This window comes from Etheostoma cragini, chromosome 2 (genome assembly GCF_013103735.1).
Source record: "Etheostoma cragini isolate CJK2018 chromosome 2, CSU_Ecrag_1.0, whole genome shotgun sequence".
NCBI classification, from domain to species: Eukaryota; Metazoa; Chordata; class Actinopteri; order Perciformes; family Percidae; genus Etheostoma; species Etheostoma cragini.
Genome location: NC_048408.1, coordinates 18,442,899 through 18,460,927, shown reverse-complemented (window position 1 = coordinate 18,460,927; position 18,029 = coordinate 18,442,899). Strand labels below are relative to the sequence as shown.

Genomic DNA, 18,029 nt, shown 5'->3' with positions numbered 1-18,029 from the left:
GTAAGGGGGGTTTGTGTTGAGTTTGTGAGAGAGAGTGGCCATGTCCACATAAAGTGGGCTAAGTTTGAAAATGCATCATTTTCTATCCTTCTAAAGTCAAGTCACTTCGGTCAAGATCAAAACAACAATTGGTTGATAGATTGCTCTAAAAGTTTGTACAGACATTTTTTGTCCCCAGAGGATAAATCTTAATGACTTTTGCAATCCCCTGACTTTATCTCGACCACTGTCGTGAGATTGAGATTCGTTGATTGAAAACTATTGGATGGATTGTTATTTGTCAATGAGCAAATGTTGTGTAGCATTTAGCAGGCTAAGTTAAAACGGGGGTCTTGGTTTGCTTCCAAGTGGACTAGAGTTCGCTTCAATTTAGGTGAGAAGGCAATCCGACCCAAATATAGGAAGTGGACCAAAAAACAGTGAATTTACTAACCTGCAATTTCAACCTTGCACACAATGTATGGATTTTTTCAGGATTTAAGGGATGATAACTTTCAGATCCATAAGCTCTTCTGAATAAACATTGCTGGTTGTCTGTGTGCTAACACATATTCATCTCTCTCTCATCAGGTCTGGCTTCTTCTTCATGTGTTGTTTGTCAGCTGCTCATTGTTTGCCTTCTTCTAATATAATAGAAACACTTAAGCAGAACCAGAAAACCAAAGACGTTATGAATTTGTTTTTGCTACATCACTTCTGAGACAAGGAGTGTTGGGATTCAGTCCAATAAGTTTATTTGCAGTGTTTGGTGCGTGGACATTGTACCTGCTAAAAATCAGCATGTTAGCATGCTGACGTTAGCATCAAAGCACCACTGTGGCTAAGTAAAGTCTCACAGAGCAGTCTCACATGCAGCCATTAAAAAGGCTGCATCCCAAACTGTGTACTATTTGCCTTAGTTTCTTGGTAGCATTTATAATCCAAGATCAAACCATTTCATATTTATTTTTATGGAAACAGAAAAAGACAAATGTCAGTGTGAACAACTATATTGAGTACATTGTCTCAATCAGCATATGTTTAGCCTGCTGAGACAAAACTGAGGACTGGTCTGTCCACTCCTTACTAGATTGTAGCTGTAACTGTGCCCAATTATTGTTTGCCAACCCAAAGACAGGAGAGAAAATAGAAGGGATTCAGCTTTTTCTATTGTTTTGGCATTTTAACAAAACCTTTCCTATGTGATAGCTCAGTGTGTGCAATTATTAGCCCTCTGAGAACATCTTTATTAGGTATGGTACAGATAAGTCTTTTATGAAAAGCAACCTGGATAAACTGAAGAGGATGTGGAGCCTTACACACATAAATGCACATAAGCCAACATAACGGTCAGTGCAGTTTGTAAGAATAAAGCACCACGCTTACAGAGGTCAATCTGACATGAGCAAGTCTTATCTCCAACACGGTCGGTGTCTGACCTGACAGTTCCCAGCTCGGGTAGGCACTGATGCTGACGGGGTATCAGCCAGCAGCCAGTGGGTTGTTTCATTGTTCTCTGACTGAGAAAGAATTCAGAGTTACTCAGACAAAAACAGTACTGTCCAGAGGAGTAGAAGTGAAGATGCCGGAATGTAGCAGCATCTAATAATACAAACTCAAGAAGAAAATTGTTTTGATAATTGTCCTTTCTTCATCTTGATTTAAATCTGAGGGGATGAAACACAAATGATGAGTTCAATCTGACTTGTGTGACACTGACACTAGATGACTCTCATCAGTCTGGCTGTCACTCAGAATCCCATTCTTCTTTTCAATTTCATTATCATCAAAGTTTTGCCTGCATCTCAGCTGGGAATAATACATGCAGCCCTGCTCTTACCAGTCAGACTTTCCACTGGTGTCCCATGACAGTGACACAGAGACAGCAGAGCAGGGCGGGATCAAGAAGGGAGCGATGTGATGAGCCGTCAAGGGTTCACATCATTAATTAACCAGACATCCCCTCTCCAGTCACTGAGGATTCTGCAGGAAAAGGTCAGCCGTCTGGCTCACTAAAAGATCAGCTCACCATGCATATCACGGCCTCTGCCGGCCCAGCCAGTGCTCTGCCCACGTCACACTTCAGAGACATGACTAATGCCTCAACAACACTTCTAATAGCCCCCAAAATGCCACAGCAGTGCCTAGTAATGCTGCCATTAACAACACCTACACTTGGAGGCAAAGAGTAAGGCCACCGACAAGTAAGGAACGTTAGGGAAGGACTGAAGGGAGAACAGAGGTTAAAAGGTAGTGGAGTTGGCAAGAAACAAGCAGTAAATAGCAAGAAAAAAGGGATAAAGGATTTAAAGTCATCATGACTTCGCGTAAACACACACCCCAACTTTCTTAAGCCAGATGGCATGTTATCTGCACGCATTTTGAGCTATCCGTGTGTATGTTTACCCTGTACACAGCAGATGTAAACCTGCACACAACTTTGCGTGTTATCGCCAATTGGCGGGTTATTGCGAGAAGAAAGTGACAGTTGAGTTTAGAAAATGTGATACGCGGTTGGGTTTAGGAAAACACAGAACCGTTTGGGTTTAGGAAAAGAAGAACAAGGTTGGCTTTAGTTAAAAACAACGTTTGAGTTTAGGAAACATGACACACAAGACCGCAGAAAACGTGACACCAGGTCTCCAGGTGAAAGTCCTGTGTTTTACCAATCCACCACCCCGACCAACCTCCCTACTACCATACTACTCGCTACAGTGTAAATTCATATCGCAAGAAAATGTAAGTCGGGTGGAGGCCAAACAAGTATGCATTTTGATAACACACCAATAATGGCATACAAATTGGCGTGTCATGCATACGCCAATACATGAGATCATTCTGGAGCTGGACTGTACTGAACAAGGCTGATCCTGCAAGGGAACAACAGAATATCAATATTTTACATTTTGGGAATAGAAGATCTACTTTTAGTTTATGTTAATGTTTTACTCGTGTGTGATAACGTGACATACTTTAAGGATGCCTACAGCATGTGTATTTAAAGAAATACCCAGATTTTGCTGAAATAAATCAGCACAGCTTGCTGGAAAGAAATGAAGCCCAGTTGCTGGCAGATGAAATTATTGCCTTTAATAGGATAACATCAGCTGGTCACAGACTAAGTCAATTAAGCAACATTCTGGCATAGCATACATCAGCAAGATCAACATGCTGAGAGAGGACATCACTTTCATTAAACAGCAACTCCTCCACAATTTCTCACCCATTCGCCTTTCTTTCCCTTGTTACTCAAGTCTGAATACAAGCAGTGTCGCCCAACAAACGAAGAAGAGGCGGAGCATGCGCATGAAGCTTGCGCCCTTGTAACGCTAATTGGCTCAATATCTTCTCCAGCAGGAACACGAGCATGTAGTCTGCCATCGTTGTTATTAGACGTCGTTGCGGGACAAGAGGTCAAAGGCTAGAGAGGCGAAGACATCATCGATACGCAAGTATGCGTCTTTCTTTTGACAGGGCGGTGGTGTTGAATTTCTTTACCCTGGGACCAGGTTTCAATTAAGTGCGTTTTCAGGCAATGCGTTTACAGGATTTGTTTGGATGATCGGCCAAAACTACGCAAAACATGTGTGTTTACACCAAAGAGTATTTCCGTTTATTATGGATGGCCCTTAAGTCAAAGTCCCAATATCGAGACAAAAGAAATTTCCGGCATGGCATTAATTGTGGGGCTATTAATTCAGATTAGTTTTATCAGCAGGTACAGAGAAAAAGGGACTGGCAGGCCCTTCTGGCCACAACATCTCTTGTCTCTTCTCCTTATCCTCTCTTTCTCTCCTCAGCTTTCTTTTAGTTGCCATTCTCTGCTCTCTTGGATGACTGACGTTGTGTCTGTCTGGCCTAATCAACGGAGCGCTGGGTCACCTGTTTTGCTTGACAGATAAGAAGCCCTCATTCATCTCACACCGACACACACCTCCCCACACACGCAGTTGTCTGAGGCCATCACAAATTAGCACGGGCCGTCACAGTTTCCTTGCCAACTGGCTTGTAACCAGGCAACGTTGGTTGTGTGAAGATGTCTTCAGTGGGTACGGCGGGTCTACAGTACACACACAGATGGGGCTTAATATGTGAAAAAATGTTAGACACTAAGGCATCTAATAAAAGAAGTAATCTCTGTCCGTCAGTCAGTCTAGCTGTCTGCCAGTGAGACTAACGGCAAGTACACTGTGACCTTGCATGTAGGGCCGGGGGATATGGAGAGAATCAGAAATTAAGATATTACAGACCAAATACATTGTTGTCAATATTATGACAATGTTGTAGGGTTGACAACTACTGCTTCAACAAAATATTTTCACAATGACATTTAGATAAATAATTATCAGTAATGTCAATTTAATAACTAAGTGGGTAAAGGCAAATTAAAAAAAGCTAGAAGAGTCTGGTAAGTTCAGAAAATGACATCACTTTACTGTAATTCAGCATTTAAAGCCAGGAAACGACAACACTTATAAGATATAATGATATTCAAAATCTTAGACAATATCATGTCTCATACATCGATATTGATTGAAGATCAATATATTGCCTACTTGCACGCTTAATGTTCTTGAGACTAAAGGAAGCCATCCAAACTGTACAGGTTGTTTTCAGCAAGATTGATCCTTCAAGATTACAAAAAAATCTCACTTTTGGTGCTTTTGGTGATGTTAAAGTAGCCATTTAACTGTGTGAGTCTATTTCAAGAATGCTCTTTTTTTTCTTTGTCGTGAACACTTAAAGTGGACATATTATGCTTTTCCGTCTTTTCTGTCATATGTACAATGTTTTTACGTCGGATTTTCATGTTAAACGTGGCCAAAACTTCAAATAATGAGATAAACCTATTTTAGAGAATTGCGGTGAGCTAAAACAGTCAGTTTTACAACTGTTGTGAATGCTCCAACTGTTTTTCTCCTCTCAGCTAAGTGTTACGCAACTTTAAGCGTCCTTCTTTGATTGGTCATTTGGGGCCTGTTGCACAAAAGTAGAATGAAGATATCCAGGATAACTGAAAAAGCGCAGCTGGACTTAGTGTGAGCCGCTCATCGCGGTTGCACACTTGCAAAGCCAGGATGAGAAGGTGAAGCTATGTCAAGCCAGCTGTAGATAGCGGGGATAAGTGCACGTTCACGGCTTTCTTAAATAGACCACGGTATCGAGCGCAGATTTACTGATGAAGAAATGGAGAAGACGAGTGTGGCATATGTGTTAAAGGGAAAAACAGGGCTTTTTGAGGAATAAGACTTGGTTTTAGGAGTAGGGTTAGAGTTAGGTTATGGTTAGGGTAAGGGTAAGGGATAAGGTTAGGCATTTAGGTTTGATGGTTAAGGGGTTAGGGTTAGGGTTAAAAAACTGTGAGAAAAGATGTGTTTTTATCTGCATTAGTGTAGGTATGATGACAGACAGGTTGATAGTGTAAAATAGAGGGAGAGACAGACTAAATAAGAGAGAGAGAGAGCTGTATTATCCCACCAGGGTTTCTCCAGAGACAGAAGGGAATGCAGCAGACAGCCAAAAGGCTCGTGCAAACTCTTTAGCATGTGTTCAAAACACTTTACCCCCTGTTGCTGCTTGTGAAAGCAGGCACACTGGAGAGAAGCATGTATGAGGACAAAATGAAACACAAGCAAAAACCCAGCCCAGAATCCAAGATGTACAAACGCCCACCAGGAAGGGAATGCTTAAACCACTGGGGCTATTAATGTCACTCTGACTGAGATACAAACGCAAGACCTTTTTGCTGAAAGCTACAGAAGTGAAAACCCATTTTGGCAGCCTTGTCAAATGAACGTGTAGACAAACACAAAGATGCGATGGAGTATCCATGTCACTCAAGCATAGGGCACAGGCAGGTCACCACAGAGACAAAGAGGGAGACTGGTGACCTTTTCCCCCCAAACCTCCCATTTACACCAAGGTGAGAACCCCTTATTAACAGCAGGCCCGACCCACTACCAAACAACCCTTTACTGCTGCACGCCTTCAGCAGCTCTTCAATGAAAAAAATGGGAACAAAAAGAAGGGAGAAACATTTGTTTAACGAGCCATCCCCCGGCTCTCTTTCACTCCCATTCAGTCCCTTCTTCTGCTCCAAGCCTGCCCCGAGGTCAATCCCCTGCACCACTGATGGCAGCGGTTCCATTCAACGTAGAGATTTATGATCTCTAATAGCTGGCAAACAAACCAGAGGCTGGGGTTGCCTTGAGCGGAGGCCCCCGACTTATTTTCTTCAAATTGTGAGAAGAAAAGGCATCAAAAAAAGAGTGTGGGGGGGGGGGGTGGGGGTGTGAGAGTTGAGGATGGGGTACTGTCGGAAACAGTTTCAAGGTTGCCATCTGGATCGGGTAGGACCCTTCAAACTGTCTGCCGATCTCCAACCAGAAACCCTCCCCTACCAGATGGGTAAGGCTTTGGGGAAAAAGGACGTATTACAACAGTACAAGGGACACATGTCATCTGCCTATGTCACTTTCTGGACTGTTTTGGGGGCAATTCTGAAAGCAGGAGCTTTTATTAATCTACCGAAATCAGGCGGTCAGCCAGTCAGCTGTCTCCTGATCTTTGGTGGTGGTGGAAAGCCCCACTAGGGCACCCTCTACTTCATAATCCTATTCCCATAATCCTCGGGAGGTCAGCCAGCAAGAAACAATCCTCACTCTCTCAGTAACCAGCTCCCCTTTCATTTTAAGGCAACAGAGGAGTTCTTTGAAACTGCCATATTGGAGTAGGAAAATACAACTTCCAGGAAAGGCTGTTCAGGATGCTAAAGAGGTGAGGCGGATATAATCCCTTCATGCATTAGCCAAGGCATTCACATCTTCATGAAATCATAAGGACAATTTCACCTTTGTACAGGCAGATTTTCTTATTGTCAGTCAAGACATAAAAGTCTCTCTTTCTGATTTTGTGCATGAGTGCTTTTTATTTAAAGGAATAGGTTGGCATTTTGAGAAATACGCTAATTTGCTTTCTTGCTGAGAAGATTCACACCACTCTCATGTCTGTATGATAGCTATGAAGCTACAACTAGCAGCCGGTTAGTTTAGCTTAGCATTAGGAGTGAAAAAAGTTCAAAACAGCTAGCCTGGCTCTGTCCATAAATAACACATTCCACCTACTAACAGCGCTAAAGCTTACTAATTACAATGTTATCCCATTGTTAACATTATTCAAGCGCTTTCCTGTTTTGTTCATATGATGTTGTTTATATAAACTTCAAAATGTTTCAAAGAAAAGTGAGCTTGGGAGGCAAAGGAAGTGAAATTGCTTGCCATTTCCATCCCTGTGTGATTAGTAGGTGTAGAGTCTCATAGAAAATATCTTTACAACTCACAGTTTTTGTTGAGGTATAAGACAGACTCAAAATAATGTGATCTGCAGTGTCAGTCAAGATAATGAACAGAACTGTGAGCCCTGACGTCTTTAGACAGAAAATACTGAACACACTAAACAAATAGACACAGCTGTTTCATTGCAGTACACAAACAACATAAAAACATAAACACTGTTACATATACACCATTAAAAAACCATTAAAGCTATAGTGCATAGTTTTTGTCGCCCACATGTGGGATTCTAAGCAATGACAACAACACTGTTGTTGCAGCCACATGACAAAAGCCTTCTGTAATTGCGCACGTGCCCCCACCCCATCTCCACGCAGTTGCTGGTAGCCAAGGAGGACACAGAGGATTAAAAAACATGATGGACTCTTCAGAAGAGGTAATTATCTTCACTTGAGTTTCTGCGCGCGAAAGCCATTGGAAGACAACATTTTCAACAATTTCTAAACATGCTGAGAAATACAGAGAGAGTTTTGTTAAGCTGATAGACTTAATTAGCTTTGTATTAACTCATTTGGCAATGGCTTGATTGTAAGAGACGTTCATTAACATAAAAAAGTTGCACTAAAACTTTAAGTTTATTTCGGAAAGGCTCTGCTGTAAAAGTGCTGAATAAAAAGGGATCCTTATCCACCTGTAATAGAACTGTAAGTTATCAGCATCTGGCAGCTGTTCCCATGAAGGAGAAAATCCTTATTATAATGACACCCTCAGTGTCAGACCCTGACAGGCACCCTGATGAGCCACAGCATCTGCAACTGTTGCTGCGGTAAACCCAGGGACAAAGATAAGAATTCACCCAGTTTGCACCCAAACGAAAAGATTTCTATTAGACACACCAAGACTGCCAGGGTGATAATGTTGTCACTGAACAGGACAGCCTAAAGGCTCTCCTGGGCCCCGTTTTCATACTTACATGCAGTAATCCGATTCCAAGCGGACAGCTGTAAATACAAGTGTGACTGCACTCAAAATGCATCAGGGACATGCCGGGATTTGATCACTACGGTCACATTTGGCAGCCTGGTCTCACAGAATTCCGTGAATTGATCGCAAACTTTTACCCGTGCATTATGTGGTGGTGGCACGGAATGTTTGAAAATTCTGTGTGGCCACCATGGAAAACAATGCCAAAGTAAAGTCAATGAGAAGATGACGTAGCATTAAGAGCTACGACAATAGCGAGTAGTATGACAACCCGAAAATCTGAGTTGGGTGGTGGATGGGTCAAACAACATAGGACTTTCACCCAGGAGACCGGAGAATGCGTCCCATGTGGCAAGATTCCTAAACACAACCGTCCGTTGTTCTTTTCCTAAACTAACCCGTTCTTATTTCCCTAAAACCAACACGTCCACTGTGTACGGCTCTCCCATTCTTCTCTTCCTAAACACAACCCGTTGTTGTCCCGCCCACCCACGACCTTTTCCTTAAAGTGCCCATATTATGAGCATATCATAATATGGGCATATTATTTTGTGTCTCTGGTGCTTCTGGTGCTTGACCTAATTTTTTTGACCTATTTTGGCATGAGCCTTCATCAATGTATACACAAGACATCTGGCCAAGTTTTTATACACTGAACGACTCCATGTTGCAAATGAGCAGTATGAGCCCTGCATGTGTTTAATGTACCTCCTCATGAAAACACACCAGCAGTCAGCAACAAGACTGCAACAAAATGTCAGACATCACAACAGGGAGTAAAGGGTCATAAATGGCTATATTTTCTTACGGTCTGTTTTTTTGTGGTTTCTACTTGTCACAGTTAGCCACTTCAGCACTTTGGCTCTGCTGGCAGGCTTTGGCAGCGATGCCCTGTAAGACGACACGGGCAGGGGACAGGAGGAGAACGGAGATCTGGGTGAAAGCTAAGCACTGTCGCTCACCTTGGGCAACTGCTGAGTTTGCCGGGCTGTGTCGGGCCAGGTTGCCATGACAACAGCAAAACAGCCAGAGCATCCAAGATTAACTGAATACTTTTATTTAACGGGCCAAAACCCAGCTTTACTGTCTGACAAAAATTGAGCAGGTCAAGTTGTAAATGACATTGATGGTGTTTACAGTCAGTAACCTGATGTTAACCTGATTAACTCAGTATGTTAAGGTGTTGGGCATATTCAGTGTAACTATAGACATACCCACTCAAGACAGAAAGTTGGAAAGGAAAAGGAAAAGGAAAAGGAAAAGGAAAAGGAAAAGGAAAGTTTAGGGTCCCCTGCTGAAGCTGCTGCCCAGGCAACCCGATACCGGATAAGCGGATGAAGATGGATGGATGGATGGATGGATGGATGGATGGATGGATGGATGGATGGAGAAAATGGGAAGAGTAAATCTAGAGAGCAGTGGCTGTGAACTCCACTACCTATAGGTTCAGTGTGGGCGTAAAGGCAGCAAACAACTCCAATGCCTTTAAATCAGGAGTGTATTTTATTATCTACACACAGTCTGCTAGAACTTTAGTGCAAACTCTCCAGGGAGCAAAGGAGAAGTTGGAATAAACAGAGAGACAATATTGTTTGAACAGTGCTTCATGGACAGCTGAGCCCAAAGCAAGACACACAGATGTGAAAGCCGGCAAACAACGTGGAGTTCACATGCAGAAAGTGTAGCTGGCATTATAAATCCAGCACACAAACAAACATCTGTGCTGGTAGCTTGTCAGCTTTCTTTTGTGGTGGTTGTCAACGTAGCCATCTGTCTCAGTACAGACTAAACTGTTCTTTCAAAGCGAGAATAAAAAAGTTGGCTGAGTTGTACGCTCGGTATGGAACATTCCCTGATAGGCTGCGCTTGACTGAAGAGGCAGAAATCAGTTAACACAAACCCACAAACACACAGGTGTACACATTAAACACACGGTTATTGTACCTGGTGTCTGCAGTGCACCTGCCAATCTTTATTGTGGACCTGTACGGCCTATGGCAGGGATGAGTGCCAAAGAGAGAGTGTGTGTGTGTGTGTGTGTGTGTGTGTGTGTATGTGTGTGTGTGTGTGTGTGTGTGTATGTGCGTGCTTGTGTGTATCAGGATCTTACTCAGTCAACATTCCCATTAGCAGTGACTTAAAGCTGTATGACAAAAACATTTTACATTTTTGTGCTCAGGTCCCATGAACCTTTGAGCTGTCACTAGACAACAAAAAAACAACAGACCTACAGGTCAGTCACACACTCATGCGCACACACACACAAGCCCCCAGGTGTTTTTGTGATGGGTCACTCACACGTCACTCTGTCAACAGTTCTGTAACTATAACTTGGGGGAAGGTATTACAGTTTCAGCCATAAGGAATGAGTGGACCTGCACTGTATCTTTGATTTCCAGAGGATCACAGCGACGGTCTGAAAAAGGAAGCTGGAAGCGGTTTAACAATGCTGGTTGACTGACAAGTTAGAGGTAGGTTAGACGGTCTTCAACTTACCCTGAACAAAGGTAGTCCTTGCTGCCGTGTGTAGACCAAAAATAAACAACCTTATGATACACTTGATATGTCCACAATGAAGGTGTCAGTATGTTAAAACTTTGTAATTTGTTGGAAGGTCAAATATATCGTCGGAAACCCCCAAACACATGTTGACGTTTGAATTGGGCAGACTTTGTGATTTAACAATCTGGCAATCACTTTGACTTCATGCAATGATTGGCCAAGTATGCAGAGGTGAGAATGTAGACAGGGTTAAGCTTAAGAGGGCTTTCCTTTGAAGCTGTTGTTCATTCTTCACACGACTACGTTGCCGCTTTTCGTGTGTCCAACTTACGAAAGCTTTAAAGCAACACTAGAGAACTTTTAAAAATCTTTTAAAAATCATGGAATATAATGTTTCCAAAATCGTTTCAGTAGTTCATCAACTCGTAACAAGGTGAAAGGCACTTCTGCATTCGCTTTGCGGCTCTCTACCGACCATAACCGCACTATACAAGTTTGCCATATCTGATAGCAGTTCCACTGAGACATAATGGGACAAGTCCGCTTCCAACCTGTAGGAGGACCAAAGCGGGAAAAGTTACAAAGTGTGGCTTTAAAGGAAACACTTTCCAAAAGTGGAGTGTGCACTGTTATTCCCCACCTATAAGCCCACCTTTAAGTTTAGACGTTTGGAACATCTAAAAACACTTTTCCTTCCTTTGGGTTAAACAAATTAGTTTGTTTTGAGCATAAAAATGTGTGGACGGTAAAAATAAGCTGTTGGCAAACAATGTAGTTAGCTTGCTCCAACATTGTCTTGGGCTTTGTAGCAGAAACACACAGCTGATCTCACAGTACACTATTTTGTAAGGTGACTTTGTTCTCATTTAACAGTGATTAGAGTGCGCCAGCGCAGGAATTACTGTTTACTTGTAGCTAACAGGTAATCAAATCATTATTTCATACTGATGTACTGTAGGTGCAAACTTTTTCACACAAAAACATCTTCTTCTGTGTAAGCCAGCCTCTTTAAATGGTTCGGCTTAACGGGGAACAGAACAATAAGGCATCCATCAGTTTGTTTAAATGCAATGACTGAAACATGATGCGCTTCCAAAAAAAGTAGCTTACAACCAGCAGTGACACAGTTGCACACTGAATTCATAACAACACAATATGTTGCCTCAATGAAAACCACTCCTTGATCAAACCATAATTTGATTTTTTTTTCACGGGGGCCGTCGCTTTTTGTGCAGTTATTATACAACTGATGAACACTAGCGTGTGGTGAACCATAAACAGTGCTAATGAAAAGAAATGAGATGAAAGCATTGATGAGCAGACTGTGACCGAAGCCTCTTCACATCTGCAGTGTCATCCACTTAACTCTGATGGGGACTTCAGAACAAAAAGATGTGAGACAGAAAGAAATGAAAGGTAGAGGTAATAAATGACAGGTAGATGAAAGAGAAGATTGAAAGCATACAAATCAGGGCTAATTTGTATAGGAGCCAAGTCCCATTTCCCACTCACCCTGGTCCTAAAAGGCAGCAGGCATACCCAGCCTCCACCACATGCTTGTTCAGCGGGGATTGTGTGCTATCACTTTAACTGCCTAAACTTGACCTCTAGTAATGGATTTACATGTTTGGGCCTGGTGGGCACAAACATACTATTTACACCCCCATTCCTACCCACACACACAAAGCATATGGAGCTTGATAGATCACTGAACCGTTCAACCATCAAAAGAGACACTTTGATTTCATGCCATCGCTGCCATGGGTTTGCACAATGTAGTCAATTACGGGTAAACGGCCACATCTTCTTTCTCCCGTTTACAGATCGACAGGCACAGCAGCTATTTTTACCTCTGCATAAAAGCAGAAACTGTTTTCACACTCTGCCAACTGGAACTGTGCCTTTCATTAAGGAAATCTATTTAGAGCCAAGTAGAGGAGAGAGGTAGAGGAGCAGGGAAAGATGAGCGCTGATTAAATCTTCCTATGAAAATGTCTGAGGCTCTGTCTGTTATTTCATCACCTCATGGCTTTTTAATAGAATGGGGGAGGACGCAGTTTGCTGCCTTTATTTACATTTACAATTCTGAATCTAGGAAACACACTTCAATATCACCAATGCTGTTGAATTATCTCCAAGACTAGACAAGCTGGTGTCAATCACTGTTGCAGAGTAAGTTGAGCAGGTCAGCAGACTGTGACCCCACCATCTGTATGTGTGTGTGTGTGTGTGTGTGTGTGTGTGTGTGTGTGTGCGTGTGCGTGTGCGTGTGTTTGTGTGTGTCAAAGGCAAGTAGCTTGATAAGCACATCAGTATGCCAAAGATTATAGCAAGTATGGGAAAAAGAGAAATCTACACACTATGAAAGAAAGGAACCCAAGAAGAGGCCAACACCTACTCAAAAATAATAACTTCACAGCTGCAGCTATAGTCTCTACTACTGTTGCAAGACTAATTGTTGTTATGATCACATTGTCTACACGCCCTTTTTTTTAATGTAGGTAAAACTGACAGGGCACGGCGAGCCATGCTATCCCTGCATGCACTGGTAAACGCAGCTGAGGGCTCCTTATCCATTAAGTGCCTGTTTCCTGGGTGGTGGATCATTCATTGAAGTGTACTTAAAAAAAAAAGAATCTGAGAAGGATGCCAGCTTTGTCGTGCACAGTAGACAGACCAAAAGACTTAATAATGACCTTGCTGTTCTCTCAGGCATGACCACCAAATGTCTAACCAACATGCTGGGGAATGACATACAGCAAAGGGCAATTGCAATTGGACCTGCAGCCACTGCAGCAAGGACACAGCCTCTGTAAACAGGACGTAAGCTCAACCAGGTGAGCTATCCACTCGTCCCCTGCTTGTTTTAATTAATGACATGAGCTTCGCAATTCTAACACCAGAATTAACCGTAACTACTTTAGTTAAGAAGTGATGGGGGGATGAACATAAATCATGTACCATATGGCTAAAACTTTTAACAACATCAGTATGCACACAGGGTAAGTCCCTCGGGCTAGACAACATTCCTGAAATATCTGAAAGACTTTTATTTGTGGGTTAGGGTGAATAGTTTTAGAACCATAACTCGCATTTAGAGGCTTTTTTATGCCACCAACTAAGAAATGAAGGGGAAAGTATGCAGCCATGTGAAAGTGTTTAATCACTAAGCTCCTGCAGGCACGCGCCTGGGGGCATATCAACATGGTTTTGGGGGCAGGTTGTCAACCCATAGGCAACTGTGGACACATACATGTACGGATCTCTCACACACTCACACGGATATTTCCTTCTTGATATGGCTGTGTACATTGAATTACTACATTCGGAAGGCACAGTAAATCCATAAGCTTACCTGTATCTGTGGATGGCCACCATTGTGGCTACCTTACCTATAGGCCAGTAAGCCTATCATCAATGTGTGTTTTGTGTGTGTGTTTGTGTGTGCGCATGCATGTGTCTTGAGGACAGATAAAGGTTGGGACACTTTGATTATGAGGGAGAGAGACGGCAATGCAGCTGCTTTCCTCTAACAGCATCTCATCTCCTTAATTAGACTGTCTCTGTCTGTTCCACACTCATGTTTGTTTCAGGCGATGGGGACCGTGAATCAAAGCATTCTGCGGTTTGCTCTCTTACTTCCTGCACGCAAAGTAGGAAAGCACTTATACGGCAACAAAATCCTCTCCAGGGACAGGAGAGAGGAGTGAAGGGGAAAGAGAACAGAGCGACACAGCGCTTTGATTCCAGCCCCCGACGGTCAGAAACCCCAAAACTGATAGCCGTATGTACCGCGTTCACATGGGGGCGGGTAAAAATGATATGATGGGGAAGGTTTGTACACAGCCCAAACAATGTTAAAGAAGACAGAGAAAAGTCGTAGCCTAGTCCAAAAAAATAGCATGAGGGAGAGAAGATGATCCTTTCTTTTCTCTGCTGTGTAAATATCCCTGATGGGATAGACAGTAATGAATGCGCTCTGCATTTAACAAGGCAGGGTCGCCAGAAATGAGTAACACAATAGATGCATCATTGTCATCATCTCTGAAAATCTGATTTTGCCAATGCATTACATACACTGGAATATTTTTATTAAGTTTCCCTCCACTCAAAAATGTGTTATCATTTGTGTTTATGTCACCTAAACTGTCTGACCTTGACCATAATAACTTGTATCTGTGCAAAGTTTGTCACTAGAAAAGTGTTTTTCAGGGCAACCTCTAGCTCACTCGGTAGATTGTGCCGACACTGACTATTCAGGATGAGTCAGTGTGCATCCCCAGTTTCTCCCCCCTTTCCTGTATATGAACTATCACTATGTACTTAAAAAAAAAAACTTTAAAAAGACAGATGTTTTCACATTATACTGCTGAACGGAGAGATGTCTATGCACTATTCACTTAAATCTGACATTCAAACGTATCACAGGCAAGTTTGTTTAGGTACGTCACTAATGTAACAGCCAGCAAGGAAAGCTGAAACCTCCAGCGCATAGCGGACTGTCAGTCTGAGCAAAAACACACTGTCATCATTGCTGTCAGTCAATGCCAGTTACAAGCTAACTAAAAAATGTAAAGATGCTAACCACACTTACCATTCTGATACATCTGCTTTAAACCAATGTTTGGTGCACGACAGAGTCTTTACCTGAGTCTGGATCTGACGGACCCCTGGTTCAGACAGGACACCAAAACTATAGTTTCAGCCATCGCCCTGTCTGTGTTAAATGCAGAGCCAAACCCAGTCCATGCAGCCTGAACAGTGTCATTCTTGATATTTGTAGATGTGTAATCTTTCATTTTACCTCTCATAATTCTGTGAAATAAACTGAACTATGTATAAATTGGACATGCAGAGAGGCACAGTGTGTTGCATTAGACATATAAAAGCTTGCACGTCACTCTGTTTTCAAGAAGACCTTGTCTTTTGTCTGATGCAGTGACACAGGTTACCAGACTGTGTCGCTTCACAGAAGCTGGGGGTCTAAGAGGTCAACACCTTGACAAATGGAGCAACTCATTGTGAAGAGGAAGGAGGAAAAGAGAATAAAAGTGAAAGTGAAAGGACATTTGTTGCTGCCAGACTGGGCACTGACCTTGCCAATGTCCACTTGAGGAAATTCAAAGCTGTGCCACACGCATAATATAGCGGATTGAGAGGCCCATTTACTGCCTGTAAATAGAATATTCTCCATCACTAATACACCCTCACACACACCACCCCCCAGCTAGCCTTTCGAATAATCCTATGGGACCTCAGTATTCCCCTGAAAGAGTGAGCATGACACAAGCCTCTGACTCAACCCTAAATATCCTCGCTAACCCCCTGCACACAGTCACAAGCATACAATTGCCCCCTGAGAAAGTAGGGGGCACCAGGTCGGGCAGGTGCTGCCGCAGCCCCACAGAGTGGTGGCCGTGCGTGTATAAGTGTGTGTGTGTGTGTGTGTGTGTGTGTGTGTGTGTGTGTGTGCGTGTGCGTGTGTGTGTGATAGTAAGGGGCCCATTTGCCGTCTGTCAGTCCAACATTCTGCATGCATGATCAGCCAGTCAGTGTTTCTCCTCCCCTGGGGTTTATTGGCTCTATTGATGTGTGTGTATGTGTGTGTGTGTGTGTGTGTGTGTGTTTCTTACAATATCGGTCTGACTGATGGATCAATGCATTTAGAATTATGTATCACCCTAATTGCATTATCAGAGTTAATGTAAGCGGACGACACACAAGAGTGTGCTCCACTCTTCTGATGTCCTAGGCTCTGGTGGACTTTGCTTTGACAAAGCCTGGTTACATGTTATGCCGTGATTGTTACCCAGAAAGAAAAGGATTTAAAGCTGCACTAGGCAAGATTTTGATGCAAAAATACCTTTGTCTAATCAGCCTAATCACAAACTGGGTCTATAAGAGAGAAGACTGAGCAATCTTCCTTTAAGATCTAGACAATTCACCTCACCAAATTATATTTTGGTGATGGGTATGTTTACCCAGAAGAAGAGATAAATATAAAATAATCAAAAACATAGACAGCAGTGAGTTAGCATATGAAAAATAGCTATTTTCAGCAGAATGAGAAGCAGAATTAAGATGCTTTAAACAGCAACGATGGCAAACATGAGCAAGCTGTGTGAAGTTTAACATCATGATACATGACTGGTTGATGGTATGAGACACTTCCATTAGTGATAAAGCCAGTGTAACAGCATAATTACAATGGCATGGCCATGATACATGGACAGAATCTGTAAAAATCCCAGTATTAAAAGTAAATTATAGGCATGTATATGTATTACACTAAAGCTCTACATTTTGACTTTTTCACATTAAAAAGTAACTTTGTCCTGTTTCCACTGATACTTGCAATATGGCCTCTCAGTTCATCCAAAATTGTCCTCATGTTTCATGACCGTTAGGCAGGACAATGCAGTGTTTCATCTGGCCTACACATCTGTGTTTGTTCGAGCTAATAACACAGGTTTAGTCAGAAGTCAACCGTAGTTACCACACAAATAAGCGCCTTTGAAGACAACACTGCTCCACAATGAGTAGACCATGCATATGGTGAGATATTCAAGCCACTGTAGCTTGCAATACATACCTTGTCAAACAGAGACTTCCATTGCTGAGAAAAGGAGAAAAAAGAGCAAGGCAAGGAGTGAGTGAGAGGCAGATAGAAAAAAAAATATCAGAAACAGATGCTGGAGTGGATAAGAGCACCTGTTTGGAAATGATGAGTCTTGGCCATATGACTTCTCTCCTCTCTATGCACAATTGCCTTAATTAAAGCCCTAAAAGCGCATGCTGTTATTATGTGATCATTGTGTTCAATGAGCCAATGCAAAAGATAATAAGGTACCAAAGTGTGGATCATTACGTGTAGGAGTTACTTATTGTAGGCTATTTGAAAGATTAAGACAACTAATGGAGCAAGAGTGGTGTGTGTGTGTGTGTGTGTGTGTGTGTGTGTGTGTGTGTGTGTGTGTCCCTTTGAAAAAAATTATGCTCCTAGAAAGGATGTGCTTTGTGTCTATTGTGGATGGTCTCATTGTTCTGAAATAAATCCAATCTGGTCCCATTGTAAAACTCCAAGTTATGACATAACATTTAGATAACAACCATCTAAAATTAATTTTAGGCTCATGCTATGGTATTCTGCCTCATAAAATTAAATGTAGGCTACTGCATGCATTTGCTCCGATGCAAATGTAATGGGTGTGACGTCATGGCCCTGTGAAGGGCGGAGGTTATTTAGGGACACAGGTAATGCGTGTTCTCCCT

At 42.5% G+C, this 18,029-nt stretch overlaps 1 protein-coding gene across 1 annotated transcript in view; it reads right to left on the bottom strand.

Annotated features, from left to right (window-relative positions):
• Positions 1 to 18,029, bottom strand: part of rhbdl3 (rhomboid, veinlet-like 3 (Drosophila)) — a 50,284-nt gene that overhangs the window by 30,986 nt on the left and 1,269 nt on the right. The window contains exon 2 of the mRNA XM_034889271.1: positions 17,350 to 17,373. Coding sequence (XP_034745162.1) covers positions 17,350 to 17,373 — 24 coding nt within the window. The remainder of the gene's footprint in view (positions 1 to 17,349; positions 17,374 to 18,029) is intronic.